Source organism: Salmo trutta, chromosome 21 (genome assembly GCF_901001165.1).
Source record: "Salmo trutta chromosome 21, fSalTru1.1, whole genome shotgun sequence".
Lineage (NCBI taxonomy): Eukaryota > Metazoa > Chordata > Actinopteri > Salmoniformes > Salmonidae > Salmo > Salmo trutta.
Window position 1 is genome coordinate 20,569,084 of NC_042977.1, and position 15,661 is coordinate 20,584,744.

A 15,661-nucleotide genomic window follows, 5' to 3' on the forward strand; every position below is an offset into this window, starting at 1 on the left:
TACCAGCATCAGAAATTGCAGTCCAAATAAATGCTTCACAGAGTTCAAGTAACAGACATATCTCAACATCAACTGTTCAGAGACTGTGTGAATCAGGCTTTCATGGGTGAATTTCTGGACAGAAACCACTACTAAAGGTCACCAATAAGAAGAGACTTGCTTGGGCCAATAAACAGTAGCAATGGACATTACACTGGTGGAAATCTGTCCTTATGGTCTGATGAGTCCAAATTTGAGATTTTTGGTTCCAACTGCTGTGTCGTTGTGAGACGCAGAGTAAGTGAACGGATGATCTTCGCATGTGTGATTCCCACCGCGATTCCCACCACGGAGGAGGTGTGATGGTGTGGGGGTCCTTTGCTGGTAACACTGTGATTTATTTAGAATTCAAGGCACACTTAACCAGCATGGCTACCACAGCATTCTGCAGCGATACACCATCCCATCTGGTTTGCGCTTAGTGGGGCTATCATTTGTTTTTCAACAGGACAATGACCCAACACACCTCCAGGCTGTGTAAGGGCTATTTGACCAAGAAGGAGATTGATGGAGTGCTGCATCAGTTGACCTGACCTCACAATCTCCCGACCTCAACAAAACTCCTTCAAGACTGTTGGAAAAGCATTCCAGGTGAAGCTGGTTGAGAGAATGCCAAGAGTGTGCAAAGCTGTCATCAAGGCAAAGGGTGGCTACTTTGAAGAATATTAAATATCAAATATATTTTGATGTAACACTTTTTTGGTTACTGAATGATTCCATATGTGTCATTTCATAGTGTTGATGACTTCACTATTATTCTACAATGTAGAAAATAGTAAAAATAAAGAAGAACCCTTGAATGAGTAGGTGGTCCAAACTTTTGACTGGTACTGTATTTCAACTTGAAATACAGTATCGAAGTTAAGCTCTCTTAATGAATGGTCGTTCATTAATGTTGGCTGGCTAACTCATTGACCCTTATTTGTAGTATACCTTTGTGGTACACCCATCTGGAACACCCCACCACAGCTAGTAATAGTTGACAATCTATAACAATTGAAATTGCCAACCCATTCAATCTGCACATTTTATGCCATGCCCATGAGCCATTGTCCAAAAACTGAAGGGTGGTTTGCACACACAGAAATAGAAGTTCCAAAAAGCATTTTTTTAAATGTTTTTTTGCAGCAAGGGAAAAGTTAACAGGCATCAAGACATGAGCCATTGTTCATCTGCCACATCATATACAAGCCTATGGGAGTACTTTTCTCTATTCCATTTGAAAAACTAGCCACAAGGTGGCAACATATTCCCACAAGAACATCTTGGAGGATTTCTTCCACAGCACACCACAATCCTATTAGGGTAAGGCAGTGTATCACGCCCCACACAAAACAACAGGCTTCTTCATCTACCCCTGATGGGTCCACAGTTTGATTTGATCCAACAAATGGCGATTGTCTTGCAGCTGCATACATTTGGTGAATAAGTAGACCTGGGCATCAGCAATTCCTAACCCCTTTATATAAAGACTTATCCAATGGTGGGCCTACTCTGCAAGCACGTTCTTCCCACTCCTTTTCCCATGTCATGGCTGTTTTGCATTTTGGGTGTCCCCCCCAAATGGCACCCTATTGTCTATATAGTTCACTACTTTTAACCAGAGTCCAATGGGCCCTGGTCAAAAGTACTGCACTTTATAGGCAATAGGGTACCACTTGATATGGGTCTTGGTCTGTTTCCTATTAGTGTACAGCTGTTGAGAGATCAGCATAAAGGAGTGGGCTTACAGTTTTCTTTACATAATCTTTACATTTGTTTTTTTTACATAAAATGTATATGGAACATTGACAACCAAATCAGATGTAGGAATGCCCTCCGGCCTGCCCCATACATGCACCGACCCACCTACTCAAAAACAATCCACTGGCCTTTCCATTCCTTCTTTCCCCTGATATGCAAGTGCATGAATCAAACGCTGAGAGTTTGTGTATGCACTACTCAGCCTTCTTGGTTTGTATGCTCTCCTCTGGCCATCTTGGTTTGTATGCTCTCCTCTGGCCATCTTGCTTTGTATGCTCTCCTCTGGCCATCTTGGTTTGTATGCTCTCCTATGGCCATCTTGCTTTGTATGCTCTCCTCTGGCCATCTTGCTTTGTATGCTCTCCTATGGCCATCTTGCTTTGTATGCTCTCCTCTGGCCATCTTGGTTTGTATGCTCTCCTATGGCCATCTTGCTTTGTATGCTCTCCTATGGCCATCTTGCTTTGTATGCTCTCCTCTGGCCATCTTGGTTTGTATGCTCTCCTATGGCCATCTTGCTTTGTATGCTCTCCTCTGGCCATCTTGGTTTGTATGCTCTCCTATGGCCATCTTAGCACTATCATCATTGGTCAGATGGCTCAGACAGGCCGGATTCAGACCATCTGTCTTAATGTGTACAGGCATCCTGGGACGTTATACAACCCCAGCTTCCTCCAAGAGAAGCCTGAGAGACTGGGACTGGGCAGCCTATTCATCAGAAGAAGCTTGTGTGACGGCCGGTGGCAAAGAAACTGGATCGGCCATTAGTTGGGGGGGGGGGGGGGGGGGGCGGGTAGGATGTTAGGCTTTACAAGAGCCAGTGTGGTAATGTAGGCCTAATGTAACCTGGTCCATTCTCTACAAGTACTGGGTCATTATGTGCGTTCAGCCACAGGACAAAAATACGTCTGGATTTTGAAATGCATTGAAAGGTCCAGAGGCTTAGTGTTATTGAGGGACACTGCCAGAAACCTTCAGCAGCTCTAATGTGTCTGAGGGTTGATAGTACACCTGTGGAGAATATTTCTCAGGTTACACCACACCACAATGGGCTTGGGGTAAAATACTGATATAACGCCGAAATATAGGGGAGGGACAGTGTTGTGTAGATTCCTTTCTAAATGTAACCCGTTACTAGTTACCACTCCAAAATTGTAATCACTAACCAAACTCGGTAACATTATTTGATTAATTTCCCCTTAAAAAGCATTAGAAGAAGACCAAAAAGTCCATCAAATGAATTTGTTTAATCATCATAGTGGACTCAGGTGGAACAAACTTAAACTTGTGCTTTTTTTTCAATGCTGAATTCAGTGTCATTGAGAAAACAGGAAGGTGTCATAATGTATTTTTTTTCCGCAAACATCCTTTCTAAATGTAAAAGTAATCCAATCATCTTGATTTCAAAAGTATCTGTAATCTGATTACAATATTTTTTTGCTGGTAACGTAACTGACTACAGTTAGTTTTAATCAGATTACATGTAATTAGTTACTCCCCAATCCTGGGGAAGGAATGTGTGTTGGCTTCATCTGAAAAGCAGAGACAGTGCAAGAGGGTCAGTGAGACAAGGACAGTCATCCTTTCCTCACCCCGTTGCCAGCAACATTGTTCGGCATTATTGCCTCAAACAATTACCAGTGTATAATGGGCTTTACATGTAGGCCTAACCAGCCAGTCTAGCTACAATGTCATCTTGTGATGTGACTATTCATAAATCCATGATGTTATGGAATGTGATGACTCAGAGTGAGTGAGTCCCACTCTCTTTCTTAAAGGGTCCAGCCTTATCTCCAACCCCTCTCCAAACCAACCCATATTTTATATTTTATATATTATCTTTTTTCTAATGACGGTCTACACCGGCCAAACCCAGACAACGCTGGGCCAATTGTGCACCGCCCTATGGGACTCCCAATCATGGACGGTTGTGATACAGCCTGGATTCGAACCAGGGTGTCTGTAGTGACACCTCTAGCACTGAGATGCAGTGTCTTAGACCGCTGTGCCACTCAGGAGCCCTACAACCCCTATATAGGCTTCAACCCCTCACTTCAAACCCTGATTTTGCACCCTAAAGCCTGTGAAATATATACCAGACAAGACCATTCTCATACAGTAATGATCAGCAGAAAACCGCTTCGTCAGGCCAAATATATATATAGTACCTGTCAAAAGTTTGGACACACCTACTCATTCAAGGGTTTTTCATTATGATGGGAGTGCTGCATCAGATGACCTGGCCTCCACAATCACCCGACCTCAACCCAATTGAGAAGGTTTGGGATGAGTTGGACCGCAGAGTGAAGGAAAAGCAGCCAACAAGTGCTCAACATATGTGGGAACTCCTTCAAGACTGTTGGAAAAGCATTCCAGGTGAAGCTGGTTGAGAGAATGCCAAGAGTGTGCAAATCTGTCATCAAGGCAAAAGGGGGCTACTTTGAAGAATCTCAAATATAAAACATATTTCGATTTCTTTAACACTTTTTTTGGTTAGTATATTATTCCATGTGTTATTTCATAGTTTTGATGTCTTTACTATTACTATACAATGTGGAAAATAGTAAAAATAAATAAAAATCCTGGAATGAGTAGGTGTCTCCAAACTTTTGACTGGTACTGTATACTTTTTGGGGAGGCTGGTCAAAATGTTTAATATTTGAATGCTCTTTGGAACAGTCAGTGATGTTCAACCGGGCCAGTGATGTTCAACCGTCATTGTTCTGCATGGAGGGGGTATTCTTCGACCAGTTCTTAAAGTGGACATTTGGCGCCCTCCACAGGGTTCGAATGTGGGCTCTTGTGTCTCAAGAATCACGTGAATGTGTGACAGCACAGAGTAGTGAGAGCACGCAGTACTAGAAACTGGAGGCAACGTTGGTTGAGTATTCCTCAGTTGCACTTTCAGACATTGGAATTACAGCAGCAGTACCTTTTCTTAATAGAGGGACAACCAACCATGGCGGGACTTGAATAAAGACACGAGCCGAGCGATATTCGCCAACACTTTCCGCATTTCTATTTCATACTCAAGTCGCTCCTCTTTTGCCCAATGCATCCGTGCTCTGTGGAGAAAGGACAGTGTTGAAACACTTTACTGGACTCAGTGAGAAGAAGAGAGGAGAAAGCCAAGTAATTTTAAAGCAGAATGGCGGACCGTGATACGTTACCCCTTCCTTTGGAGGTGCGAACCAGACTTGCAGAGCTGGAACTGGAGTTATCAGAGGGTAATAAATATTTAATATCACCATGTTATAGTTGTGTTTAGCAGAATTTGCCGAGAAACTGACATTCATTCCTTCTGATAAAAGGGAAAGTGGTGTGGGAATTAATGGAAGGAAATAGAGCAGTCAATGAGCAGAGTGCTGGCAAAAATTCATGCGGAGCAATATCACGGTTATTTGCTGGCTACATAATATCAGATTCATTGTACTTTTGTATCACACCACAGAGTGCACTGTGTTCTAATCAGATGTCGCCTATTAGAAATATAAACATTGTGACAAATCAAGAAGCCAATACAAAATTGATATCAGTGTCAAATGTATCAACTGATGGAATTTTTAGATTGATTCAAGGAATTGTCGCGAACTAAATGATGAGGAATAGGCCTACATATTTTTCGGCGCTACAAAGTAGCCCACTCTTTTCTAATTCTATGAGTGTTGTCTAAACGTCACGTTTATCATGACATTTTAGAATTTTCAAAGTGGCTTTTGAAGACAGAAAAACACATTTATTCTCATTATTTTGCTTTTCAAGTTGACCATGGACTCAACTATCCTACAGTCTATGGTCTTGCAATTTGACATGTTCTTTCAAAATTGTTAGAGGCCTAAATTGTAACGGTCACTGAGTGTCGTTTCGGGTGCCGGAGCCGTTAGCAATGTTTTTCTAATTTCTCATGGGGAGGCGTGAGCATTTAAGCAAGTATCCTGTTTATTTGGAGAGCTCACCCAGCTAGCACATTTGGTTCCTTGAATGTTGTGGGAACGTATGTTTTTGGTTTCACATTGGTTGTGAGAGCGAAGCTATACGTTTCCTGATTGGTAAAACGGAACGGTTTTTAAACGATTCAGAGAACAGAAGTGAACATTTCGCATGTTTTGTGAACATACATTTTTAGGTTGCAGGGAGGTTCTGAGAACGTTTTACTTTGGTTTCCTGAACGTTTTGCTGGGAGGTTTTATTAACTCTGAGAACTGAAATTATAGGTTATTTGAAGGTAATTTTGAATAACATTCTGAGAACCTTCTCCAAATTTTGTGAAAGTGTTATGAAAACTTTAAATAAACATCTAAGAATGAAATGTAAAGGTTATTTGGAGGTTTTTGAATAACTTCCTAAAACTTTCACAGAATATTTGAATAAGACTTAATAACACTTCTATCTTATTTTGGGTTAAAACATTTTTACTCCAACCACAGATACAGAAGGACACATGGAAAGGAATTTGCTTAGGCATTATTTATTGTGACACTGCATCAGTGAGAATCGAACCCATGATCTTCTGTTCTCTATAGATGGGTTAGCTGACAACTTCACAAAAAAACCATGCTCGTGATTCAATGGGGCAGAAGTCTGTTGTGATTCTGTGTGGCCAGATAGCTAGCAACAATGACAAGAAGCTGCCACGTGGGAAATCATAGGTGGCTTGTTTCAGCTAGTTTTATCTTTTTCTTGATACCATGTCTTGTATTGAGTTGTTTTGATTGATGTCACATCTATGTTAATATAACGACAATTCGCTAGCTAGCTAACCAACAACAGTAACAATGTATTTGAGACAAGTGCTCATTGGGAAAATGAATTTGTTTTTTAATAAACATTGGAGATTAAATATAGTTTCTATATGTTGTCAAGAATCTAAGCCAACCCCATCTGTTTTTCCCCATAGTTGTGCATGCGTCGGTTTTGTTGCTAAACAACCAACCTGTCTATCCCTGGAATTGGTCCACTGCTCCACCAGGATGGAGCTAGCGTACCATGTTTTTTTTACGCATAGAAAGCTGTTCATTTTTTGTCTATTCAAACAGACCCCATTTCAAAGAAACAAACGCTCATTAAGATCAGGTGTGGCCAACACACCTGAACACAAGATAAGATTGTTTTGTTGATGCTGAGAACAGAATGTATGTTTAAAAAATATATTCTTAGAACGTTACTTAAAACCTGTTGAGGATCTTATCCCGATCTTATCCCGGTATTGGGATTCATTGTCATGTGACCATGGCGGGGAATTCAAAACTGCAAGAGTAATCATTTCAAAAAATCAAATAATCAACTATTTTCCTCCATTTGAAAGATATATCTCCTAAATCTAACCACGCTGTCCGATTTTCAGAGGCATTACGGAGAATGCATAAAGTTAGGTTATGTGAGGAGAGTACATTGACAATAGCTGCGTGTAATGTTTAGCCAATTCAAAGAAGGGCATCAACAGACAGAAAACTAGCTAGAATTATGCACTTACCTTTGACAATCTGCATCAGATGACACTCATTGGACATTATGTTATACAATACATGCATTTTTAGTTCCATCAAGTTCATATTTATATCCAAAAACAGCATTTACAGTCGCGGTGAAATTCAGAATTTTTTTCGGCTCGAATGCACCCAGTGAATCCAGCATTACAAATCACGGAATTACTATTCGAAAACATTGGTAAATTATAATATTGTCATTCAAAGAATAATATATTATCATCTCGTAATTGCTACCGAAGGGCCAGATCTCAAAATAACTTTACTGGGAAATCACATTTTGTATAAACTGGGTACTATGCTAACAACAATAAGCTATATGCTAAGCTAAGCTAAGCTATACCGTTAGCATTAGCATCATCTAATATCGATAATAACATTCTAAATATCCCCTTACCTTTGATTATCTCCATCAGAAGGCGCTGCCAGAGATCCCAGGTCCAGAACAAATGTGGTTTCTTTTGACAAAGTTCATAATTTATGTCCAAATAGTTAGCGTTCAGTAGGCTCCCACAAAATGAGGTGGGCAGTGTAAAGTCACGTCGAAAAACTAAAGAAAACCTAGTAAATAATCTATTTACGTTTGTTTAAACATGTCAAACGTTGTTTAGCACTAATCTTTTGTTCCATTTTTAACGTGAAACATCAGTAAACATCAGTAATATTTTCACACAACCTATCAAGTGTCTAGAATAAACGATAATGACAAAGGCACTCTTCTCAGATTCATGCGCAGGCGCAAAAAATGAAGTGATGACGTGTCAACTTGTAAGCTTTCTAATTCGGTGTGTATTTATCACAGATGCTTCAAACAACTTTCTAAAGATCGTTGACATCTAGTGGAAGCAGTAGGAGTTGCGAACTGAATTCTTTCTCACTGTGGTATCTTTAAAACAATGACACTAAATAGTACAGTCACAAAATTCTCTTTTTTTTTATCTATTTTTCACAGGTTTTTGCCTGCAATATGAGTTTTGTTATACTTACAGACACCATTCAAACTGTTTTAGAAAATTCAGAGTGTTTTCTATCCGAATGTGTTAATAATATGCATATCCTAGCTTCTGAGTTGGTGTAGGAGGCAGTTAAAAATGGGCACATATTTCTTTCAAAATTCTCAATACTGCCCCCGTGGCCCGTAGAGGTTAAGTTTTCTTGATTTTTATTGAATGTTTTCTTAATGTTCTGAGAATGGAATTTAAAGCTAACTGATGCCAATGTGTAGAATTAAATGTTTCTGAACATTACCAATAATATTGGCAAGAACTAACATAAGAGAACCATAAATTCTCTGAACGTTCTGAGAACATCGCTTGAGTCACACAATTCTTTAGAACATTCCCAGAATTTACAAAAAATATGAAATGAAATATACACAATCGGAACTTGTGTGGAAGTACTGAAATTCACACAGAAGAACGTTGTTTCTTAATGTTCTTGGAAGTATACGGAACAAAAATATAAACGCAACATGTAAAGTGTTGGTCCCGTGTTTCATGAGCTGAAATAAAAGATCCCATAAATGTTCCATATGCACAAAAAAGCTTATTTCTCTCACATTCTGTGCACTAATTAGTTTACATCCCAATTGGTGAGCATCTCTCCTTTGCCAAGATAATCCCTCCACTTGATAGATGTGGCATATCAAGAAGATGATTAAACAGCATGATCATTACACATGTGCACCTTATGCTGGGGACAATAAAAGCCCACTCTAAAATGTGCAGTTTTGTCACATAACAGAATGCCTCTGAAGTTTTGAGGGAGCATGCAATTGGGAAAGGGGGATACCTAGTCAGTTGTACAACTTAATGCATTCAACTGAAATGTGTCTTCTCATTTAACCCAACCCCTCTGAATCAGAGAGGTGCAGGGGTGCAAACTTAAATCAACATTCATGTCTTCGGTGGCCAGGGAACAGTGGGTTAACTGCCTTGCTCAGAGCAACAGATTTTTACCTTGTCAGCTCGGGGAGTCGATCCAGCAGCCTGGCCCAACGCTCTAACCACTAGGCTACCTGCCGCCGGCTTTTTCACCTACGGGATTGTCTGAGACCAATCAACTGATGAGTATTTCTGTCTAATAATAAAGCCTTTTTGTTGGGAAAAACTAATTCGGATTGGCTGGGTCTGGCTCCCCAGTGGATGGGCCTGGCTCCCAAGTGGTTGGGCCTATGCCCACCCATGGCTATGCCCCTACCAAGTGAAATGAAATCCATAGATTAAGGCATAATACATTTATTTCAATTGACTGATTTACTTATATGAACTGTAACTCAGTAAAATAGTTGAAATTGTTGCGGTTGTTTTTGTTCAGTATATTTGAGGACATTCCCAATGTGACAATGTCAAACCGGTTGGAGAACTTTCCTAGAACATTAACACAATTTAAATTAAATATAACTTTTGGAAAACATTCTGTTTTTAAGTAATGAAATATCAAGAATATAAAGCTTTTTTTTTAAGTTCTGAAATGTGCTCAGAATGTTCAAAAGCCAAGCAACTATCCTGCACCATTCCCAGAAAGTTGTGGGAAGGTTGTATGCAAAATAACCATAGGTCAACCACACTCTCACCAAGATATCAGAAACATATGGTTCGCAGAACATTATGTGATAGCTGGGCAGCAAAAGATTTGAACACTGAAACTGAACAGTCTTTTCTGTTCTCTGTTGCAGTTGGCGGGTGTAGACAGTATCAGCATCTTACCAATGCAAGCATTCAAAAATAAATATATAGAAAAATGGTCCATAACAATAGCAAAGAAATGCAAAGGCTATATGCAGTTATTTGAGTTTGAATAAGGGAATGTTGATAATGCTCTCTTTTTTTGAAATCTCCATTGCTCAGTCTATTCAAATATTATCTTGTTTAACTAGGCCTAATTGAGTCTATAGCTGTGAGGACAAACTTGGGGGAAGAGAAGGGAATCTAACAGACAACCAGTAACGTTGGATAGGTAGTCTATGTTACCAATATAAGTTGAAGTTCATTTTATCATGCTGTAATTAGTGGAATAATTCTAACGATTGCAGGGTAAACTCACTCCCTCCCTATTCATGTGTTTTAGAAACCAGGAATCTAGTTGGTTATGAGTTATTCAGCATGAAATGTAAACATCTTCTACTGAAATAAGTTGGGTGCTCTACATTTATTTATTTGCTTTATTTGACAGATGCATAGTTATTCACCTCCTCTCACATTGTGAGCTATATTTACAGATCAGCCTCTTTTGACTGGGATTCCTGAGAGCAAATGCCTTGTTCTTGGTAGCTAGTGATAGTGCAGCTCATAACTCACATTTCAGCGTGTATTCATCTTGGGCTTTATGGATCAAGCATCTCCAAGTAAGACTGCTGATTTTTGGATCAGTTTTACCTTTTAGATTACAATGAATGAAAAGCCTACATGGACAGAGGGGTGGACTGATCCTACATCCGCACTCCTACTCTGAGATGCTTGATACGGCCCATGGTTGGGGTTCTAGGTGGTCTGCAAAACATGGTTACTGTGTCATTGACTCATTGCAGAAGTGCTATGTGAGCTGATGGTATTCACACAGCTCTCCTGATGCTGGCACACATGGCATTGAATGTGGATGTAGCGTTCGTCTGCCGATCGTTCAGCGCGCTGTTTTAGGAACCACCCGCTATAGACGTCGGACTGCTGACATTTTTAATGCGATTCTACATGTAAAATCGGTGCGGACTCGGTTTGCAGGTGTCTCCGGAAGGTGGTGATTGACTCCGACGACGCCAGGACAGCGGAGTCAATCACCACCTTCCGGAGACACCTGAAACCCCACCTCTTTAAGGAATACCTAGGATAGGATAAAGTAATCCTTCTACCCCCCCCCCCAAAAAAAGATATAGATGTACTATTGTAAAGATGTTGTTCCACTGAATATCATAAGGTGAATGCACCAATTTGTAAGTCGCTCTGGATAAGAGCGTCTGCTAAATGACGTAAATGTAAATGTAATGTAAATGATGTTCAGTGGTGCTAAGTACTCTCGGCAAGCAAAAGCTATCGGTGTGTCTGAGCCCTTAGTGTATGCTCAGCTGAAAGACAGCGACACCACAGAGTGTTGAAGAAGCTGCTTTGGGTTTCATTATTCCTAAATGAGCCATTCCACACATGGAGCAGCTTCCCAAATGGCACCCTATTCCCTATTGGTCAGAATTAGTGCTCTAAATGGGGGAATAGGGTGGCATTAAGGACGCTGCCATGGAGTCGTATGGGAAATCTGATCCTGGTCAAAACAGGTACATACACGTATACCTGCCATGCTGTGAGTCGTCCTGCTGTGAGCCAGGGAGATGTGTGATGTTTTTATGTGGATAGAGTATTAACTGAGGTCAGTCAGCATGACATGGGCCCAACATGTCAGCAGGTGTCCGGACTGACGTAATCTGATTGTCAGGTGAACGTTAACGTCAAACCAGTCCACCAGCTGTCCACTTATTGCACCTTGGCTTATTTTAGCCAGGGGTTTAATTCTCTGGATGCATTCCCAATATAGTGCACCACCTTTGACCAGGGTGCTGTTCAAAAAAGTAGTGCGCTATGAAGGGAATAGGGTGCTATTTGGGAAGTAGGTTCTGACTGTCAGACCACTGATTTACAAGCTAAGGGCTTATACTGTTTTATAGTTTTACTGAGGCTGTAGTCTGTAGGGATGTAGTAGGTCTTAATACTGTATACATATGAATCACTAGTCAAATTTGCCATAACTAAAGCAATCAGATCGGCAAAGAAATCATGGTCATGTAATATCTTCTCCTGATATGTATTTTTACAGAGGCTGTAGGGATGTTGGACTATAAATATACACTGAGTATAACCCCTTTTGCCCTCAGAACAGCCTCAATTCTTTAGGACATGGACTCTACAAGGTGTCAAGTGTTCCACAGGGATGCTGGCCCATGTTGACTCCAATGCTTCCCATAGTTGTGTCAAGTTGGCTGGATGTCCTTTGGGTGGTGGACCATTCTTGATACACACGGGACTGTTTAGCGTGAGAAACCCAGCACCTACTACCATACCCCGTTCAAAATGCACTCAATCATTTTTTATAAATGTATTTTTTGTTTTACTTTTTACCCCTTTTTCTCCCCCATTTGGTAGTTAGTCTTGTCCCATAGCTGCAACTCCCCTACGGACTCAGGAGAGGCGACGGTCGAGAGCTATGCGTTCTCCGAAACACAACCCTGCCAAGCCTCACTGCTTCTTCACACACTGCTCGCTTAACCCGGAAGCCAGCCGCACCAATGTGTCGGAGGAAACGCCGTACAACTGGCGACACGTGTTGGCTTATGCATGCGCCCTGCCCGCCACAAGGAGTCGTTAGAGCGCGATGGGACAAGGACTTCCCGGCTGGCCAAACCCTCCCCTAACCCAGATGACGCTGGGCCAATTGTGTGCCGGACGGCTGCGACACAGCCTGGGATCAAACCCGGATCAATAGTGACACCCTTTTAACACTGCAATACATTGCCTTAGACCGCTGCGCCACTCAGGAGGCCTAAATCTTTTGTCTTGCCCCCATTCACCCTTTAAATGGCACACATACGCAATCTTTGTCTCAAGGCTTTAAAATCCTTCTTTAACCGGACTCCTCCACTTAATCTATACTGATTTTTTTTAAACAAGGGACATCAATAAGGGATCATCGCTTTCACCTGGATTCACCTGGTCAGTCTGTCATGGAAAGAGCAGGTGTTAATAGTTTGTATACTCCGTGTATGGTTGGTTAATTACTTGTCCAATGTCTGAAGGAATCTGATATATTTGGTCAGCACTTGACACATGCACTCGTTTTATTTAATAAATCACTGAACTCTTATCACTATTACCCAATAGTGTCATGTCCTCAGATGGACCATTCAGTATTGTTATGCGGTGTCCACTCCTTCACACTTTCTATTTTGTTTATTAATTCCTGTTCTCACACCAGTACTGTATTGACAAAGCTATGGCATAAAAGTTGAACTGTCAATAGACTCAATTGCTTTTATCCACTTGGTTAACCTAACTCGATGGTTCCACCAAATGGAAGTTGTTCAACTCCCGAGCCTAACACATACAGAAATATGATACGTCATAGTGCAGACAGTGCTGTTAAATTTCCCTGAGTAGCCAGTTCTTCATAAGGGATGAGATGTAGAGATAATTTCGCCTCAAGGATAAGGCACTCTTGTTGATCACTTGCCTTTCGAGTTTCATACACCAACCTCTCCTTGGTCACATCTGGGTCTGATATGTTGCCCGTTTCTGTGAGACCTCAGACGTTTGTTGTTTTAAAGCCGTACAGCTCAAGGAATTCTCTCCCTAAATAAAGTATTTTCCTTACTGTGCTAGCTAGCTACTGTTCATTACAGCTCGGTCTGCTCTGTTTTGAAGCTATAGACCTACAGTTGAAATAAAGTGCCTTCAGAAAGTATTCACATCCCTTGACTTTTTCAGTGTTTGTTGTTACAGCCTGAATTGAGAAATGTGTTAAATGTAGATTTTGTCGCTGATCTACACACAATACCCCATAATGTCAAAGTGGAATGATTATATATATATATATATATAATACAAAATGAAAAGCTGACATTTGAGTGAAGTATTCAACCCCTTTAAGGCAAGCTTAACAAACTTCAAGAGTAAAAATGTGCTTAACAAGTCAGTTGAGTTGCATGGACAACACTCTGTGCATTAATGGTGTTTAACATGATTTCTTTAATGACTCCCATCTCTGTACTCACACAATTACAGTGCATTCGGAAAGTATTCAGACCCCTTGACGTTTTTTTGTTACTTAACAGCCTTATTCTAAAATTGATACAATTATTCCCCCCCCCCCCTCAATCTACATACACACACACACACACACACACACACACAACACCCCATAATGACAAAGAAGCACCTTTGGCAGCGATTACAGCCTTCTTGGGTATGACGCTACAAGCTCAGCACACCTGTATTTGGGGAGTTTCTCCCATTCTTCTTTACAGATCCTCTCAAGCTCAGGTTGGATGGGGAGCGTCGCTGCACAGCTATTTTCAGGTCTCACAAGAGATGTTTGATCGGGTTCAAGTCCGGGCTCTGGCTGGACCACTCAAAGACATTCAGACTTGTCCTGAAGCCACTCCTGTGTTGTCCTGGCTGTGTGCTTAGGGTCGTTGTCCTGTTGGAAGGTGAACATTCACCCAAGTCTGAGGTCCTGAGCACTCTGGAGCAGATTTTCATCAAAGATCTCTCTGTACTTTGCTCCGTTCATCTTTCCTTTGATCGTGACTAGTCTCCCAGTGCCTGCCTCTGAAAAATCCCCACAGCATGATGCTGCCACCACCATGCTTCCCCATAGAGATGGTGCCAAGTTTCCTCCAAACGTGATGCTTGGCATTCTGGCAAAGAGTTCAATCTTGGTTTCATCAGACCAGAGAATCTTGTTTCTCATGACCTGAGAGTCCTTTAGGTGCCTTTTGGCAAACTCCAAGCGGGGCTGTCATGTGCCTTTTACTGAGGAGTGGTTTCTGTCTATCTACCATAAAGGCCTGATTGGTGGAGTGCTGTAGAGATGGTTGTCCTTCTGGAAGAGTCACCCATCTCTACAGAGGAACTCTGGAGCTCTGTGGAAGTAGGGTTTGACAGAACCATTGGGTTCTTGGTCACTTCTCTGACCAATGCCCTTCTCCCCTGATTGTTCAGTTTGGCTGGGCGGCCAGCTCTAGGAAGAGCCTTGGTAGTTCCAAACTTCTTCCATTGAAGAATGATTGAGGCCACTGTGTTCTTGGGGCCCTTCAATCCTGCAGACATTTTTTGGTACCCTTCCCCAGATCTGTTCCTCGACACAATCCTGTCTCGGAGCTCTACGGACAATTCCTTCGACCTCATGGCTTGGTTATTGCTCTGACATGATCTTATATAGACAGATGTAGGCCTTTCCAAATCATTTCCAATCAATCGAATTTACCACAGGTGGACTCCAAGTTGTAGAAACACCTCAAGGATGATAAATTGAAACAGGATGCACCTGAGCTCAATTTTGAGTGTCATAGCAAAGTGTCTGAATACTTATGTAATTAAGGTATTTCTGTTTTTTATTTGTGCAAACATTTCTAAACCTGCTTTTGCATGGTACTTTTGATATATTGTGTGTAGATGAGGGGGGAAAAATTATTTCATTTTAGAATAAGGCTGGAAGAAGGGAAGGGGTCTGGATACTTTTAGGGCTCCCGAGTGGCGCAGCGGTCTAAGGCACTGGATCGCAGTGCAAGAGGCATCACTACAGTCCCTGGTTTGAATCCAGGCTGTATCACATCCAGCCGTAATTGGGAGTCCCATAGGGCAGCGCACAATTAGCCCACTGTCATCCGGGTTTGGCCGGGGTATGCCGTCATT

The 15,661-nt window shown here is 41.4% G+C and overlaps 1 protein-coding gene across 12 annotated transcripts in view; it reads left to right on the forward strand.

The window, feature by feature from the left end:
- Nucleotides 1-4,597: 4,597 nt before the first annotated feature.
- LOC115156908 (disco-interacting protein 2 homolog C) overlaps nucleotides 4,598-15,661 on the forward strand; it is a 245,037-nt gene continuing 233,973 nt past the window's right edge. For 7 of the 12 annotated variants that reach the window (XM_029704718.1, XM_029704720.1, XM_029704719.1 and 4 more), the window contains exon 1: nucleotides 4,604-5,009. In XM_029704718.1, the coding sequence (XP_029560578.1) occupies nucleotides 4,931-5,009 (79 nt within the window). In that variant the 5' untranslated portion in view covers nucleotides 4,604-4,930. Of the gene's footprint in view, nucleotides 5,010-15,661 lie in introns of all 12 variants that reach the window. The other 5 variants (XM_029704710.1, XM_029704712.1, XM_029704713.1 and 2 more) reach the window with 2 other exon arrangements.